This window comes from Ascaphus truei, chromosome 4 (genome assembly GCF_040206685.1).
Source record: "Ascaphus truei isolate aAscTru1 chromosome 4, aAscTru1.hap1, whole genome shotgun sequence".
In the NCBI taxonomy this organism is placed as follows: Eukaryota; Metazoa; Chordata; class Amphibia; order Anura; family Ascaphidae; genus Ascaphus; species Ascaphus truei.
The window spans coordinates 325,872,500-325,875,888 of NC_134486.1; the positions used below are offsets into that span (position 1 = coordinate 325,872,500).

General features: G+C 43.7%; 1 protein-coding gene across 1 annotated transcript in view; it reads right to left on the bottom strand.

Annotated features, from left to right (window-relative positions):
* Positions 1-2,605, bottom strand: part of DDX43 (DEAD-box helicase 43) — a 95,657-nt gene extending 93,052 nt beyond the window's left edge. The window contains exon 1 of the mRNA XM_075598018.1: positions 2,153-2,605. Coding sequence (XP_075454133.1) covers positions 2,153-2,516 — 364 coding nt within the window. The 5' untranslated portion in view covers positions 2,517-2,605. The remainder of the gene's footprint in view (positions 1-2,152) is intronic.
* Between the last annotated feature and the right edge of the window lie 784 nt (positions 2,606-3,389).

Sequence of the window (3,389 nt, forward strand, 5' to 3'; positions counted from 1 at the left end):
TCTTGTCCTACCTCAGTTGGATGGAGGTGTTACGCCATTGGTATCTGCCATAGAGGACTTGAAGAAATAAATATCTTAAAGGTATAATTTCCAATTTTCAACTCTTAATAGCTTCTCTTCCTCTGCTGTCAGTCACTCCACTTGCCATAGCATAACCATGCCAATACACACAAAATCCTGTTTGCTTTGTTTAGAGTTATATCAATCACTGTTTTATTTCATTACACCATTATCTTATTTAGTTTCCACTGAATGTATTTTTGGCATTCAGTGTTACAGGCTAGCCAATACACAGAGCAGAGGTGTCACAGAGGGGAAAATCAATAGACCTACGAAGTTACCATGTTAACAATCCTGGCTATTTATTATAGGTAGGACAACCCATCTGCTCTGATCCCTTGAGGAAGCGAGAAGATCCTACGAAATGTAGAGTGAGCAATGCAGGTTCGTGCAAGCCAAAAAAGGCCGAAGGTCTGACGTCATTCCCAGACTACGCTGGAACCAGGGGGTTCATCTGATGACGGGAAGCATCCCTCGCAGCAGGAGGAGTCGACAGCTCTATAACCACAGCGGAAAACTAGGTTGGAAGGTCCTGAACGTCTTCTTGCCATTTAGACTCCATATAAACTGAGTGCGCACATTTTTTTACTTTCATTGTGTATAAATCAGGAAATTACTTTTATTATGCCATGGGAAGTGTTTTCCGCTCTTACCTTCTAGATAGATTTTCCAACTGATGACAACTTCACTAATTGTGGCATAATACATAATACATATGGCCATAATACTGTGGCACCAGACCTGCCTCTACTAATACTGGACTAGGTATACTAATTTGTATTGTTTTTCCATGGCCACCCTTATGTGCTAACCTCACTAATACTTCAATTTCTATTCTGTACTTTACAAGTCCCCTTTTGTTCTGGTAGCACATTTTTCCTATATCTATTCAATTTTACCTTATGGCTGAGAGGCTGGGGAAATTTGATGTTAAAATCAAATGTGTCAAATTGAAGAGTCCTGCCAGTTTGCCATGATTACGATTTGCCCTAAATACGTAAAATGGCTCTAGATATAGCCTATTTGTTGCTTAACATTAAATACATCTTGATTGGAGAAAAAAAAAAACACCCCTAAGGGGAAATGTGTTTTTGCTGTATACTGTATTTTGGTTTGTTCTTAGGTTCAATGTAAACTCTGCTGATACTCATTTATATTATTCATCAAAATGTAAACAGAATCCTAAAAATGCACGTATGAGTATTTGCCTTTGGTAAAATTTTACAATTACCTAGTTATATTGTGGCCCAACATTGCAAAATTATGCAAAACCGAGACTAATAAAAATGGCATCTAAACATCTCATTACAATAACTGTACTTGACCACACTTGGGCATGTACTTAAAGATTAAATATACCTTACACCTCTGAAGACCGCAAAGTCATGGCCTTGTCGAACAATCTAATTTCTATCCATAATAAACAAGACATGTTTAATATCACATCGTTGCAAATAGCCATTGGTTCTTAGTGCTGCAAATATACTTTGTTTATTAGCAAGATCATTTTTGCAAGCACAAGTCCTGCCCCATATAATAACTTCCACTTTGATGCCCCAGACATAAAAGATCACACTCCTCTACCACTAGAGCGCACAGTACAACCTAGCACAATCTGTTTAGCTGACCAAATAATTTATGTTTACAAACTCGCCGAACCCAAATCCCACTCAATTAACTAAATGCTGTTACATTGAATATCAATTGGCAGTTTGTTTCTCACCACACGTGGCCTTTCCCTGTAGTGCCAGAGTGAGTAAGTAGCGCTGATAAACGAAGTGACATCAGGCATCAGAATAAATAAGACTTTTTCGGCTTCAACATTACCCCAATATACCAGCCCTCACACACCCAATAAATATATCCTCTTCCCCGCGTACTTTTGTTTTGTTTGTTACGTCCCCTCCGCCCCATGTATGGGCGGCCCCGACTTCCCAGAACAGACTCCGGAAAGTAAGAATTGAGGACAGTGTCAAGGGGAGGAGATTGGCCATTACTGCCAAGTAGTTTGGGGTCATGTGCAATTATTTTTCTCCCGGCTTCCCCAGTGATCTGCAGCCCCCATTAAACCTCCCCCTCCCGGTGTCCTCACCTATTACCGTCCCGACCACCGAGCTGTCGAGGCGGAAGCACAGCGGGGCGGAGGCCAGTTCCCGGTTGGCCTCCTGTCTGCGAAAGTCCCGGCTCCATCCTCCCCCGGTTACTGTCTCCGGCTGTCTGGGAAGTTCACGGCTACTCCATGATCTTTCCTCTGGCCTGCGGAACCCGCCTCGGTCACCTTCCCGCTGACCACGGGGCTCCCAGGCCCTCTCCCTCGTCGGTGGCTGGTCACCACCCTCCTCCCTGTAACTACGCTGTTTATGAGACTGCGGCGGCATCCACGGTGTGCTGGCGGGAGCGCGGGGCCGTTGTTTGCCGGCGCTGGGCTCCTCCGCTTCATCTTCCCAATCTGACATGTTGCGCAGTTACTGTGGGGCTGGTGACATCAACCCAGCTATAGTCATTCGCGCCAATGGGGAGGGACTTGATAATCGAGCACACCTGTGATTGGTGGACCTTTCCCGCCTAATGGATAAAAGTGACCTGCTACGCCAACCAGTGTTGGCGAGAGCAGTCACGTGCGCTTTAGAACCGGCCTGTGTTTCCAACTGTATAAAATGGTACAGAACAATATGGATAGTGGGTGAAGAGAGACAGCAATGGAGCAACTTTTAATGGTGATGCCAGAATTCATCTGACAATATATGCTTAAATGATTCAGTGATTTCAAACTATAAATTCTTCACAAGTGTGATTTAAAAAGTCAATAATATAGTGTTTCCTTCCACCCTAAACTAAAGACCCCAAGATATCTAATATTCTAATAATTGTCATACTTCAGCTTTGATAGAGTAATACAGCACACCAATAAGGCACCACCTTAACGAACATTACTCTGATTTTATACCTGCTGTCAGTAACCCCTGCAGGTGAGCCGCACATCTTCAACATCAGCACGGGCCAGTCTCATTGACCACTCACTAAATGGACCGGTATAATGTAGACATATTTGGTGATCCACTCCCTTAGCATTTCCTATGTCCCACTCATGGGTGGAGAACACTTCATACTTTCTGGACATCGTTGACGTCGCTTCCATTCTTCAGGGGAAGGGCTGTCTCCAACTTTAAACATCTTGATTCAGTCTCCCCAGGCTATTCCCATCACTTCAGCAGGTCATCACTACTCGTTTGTCACCACTGATACCTCTTCTCACAAGTAAGTTGGGGATAATTTTGTTCCTTCAACTGTTCCCTTCTCTAGCTCCTTAGCGCAGGGATGTGCAAACT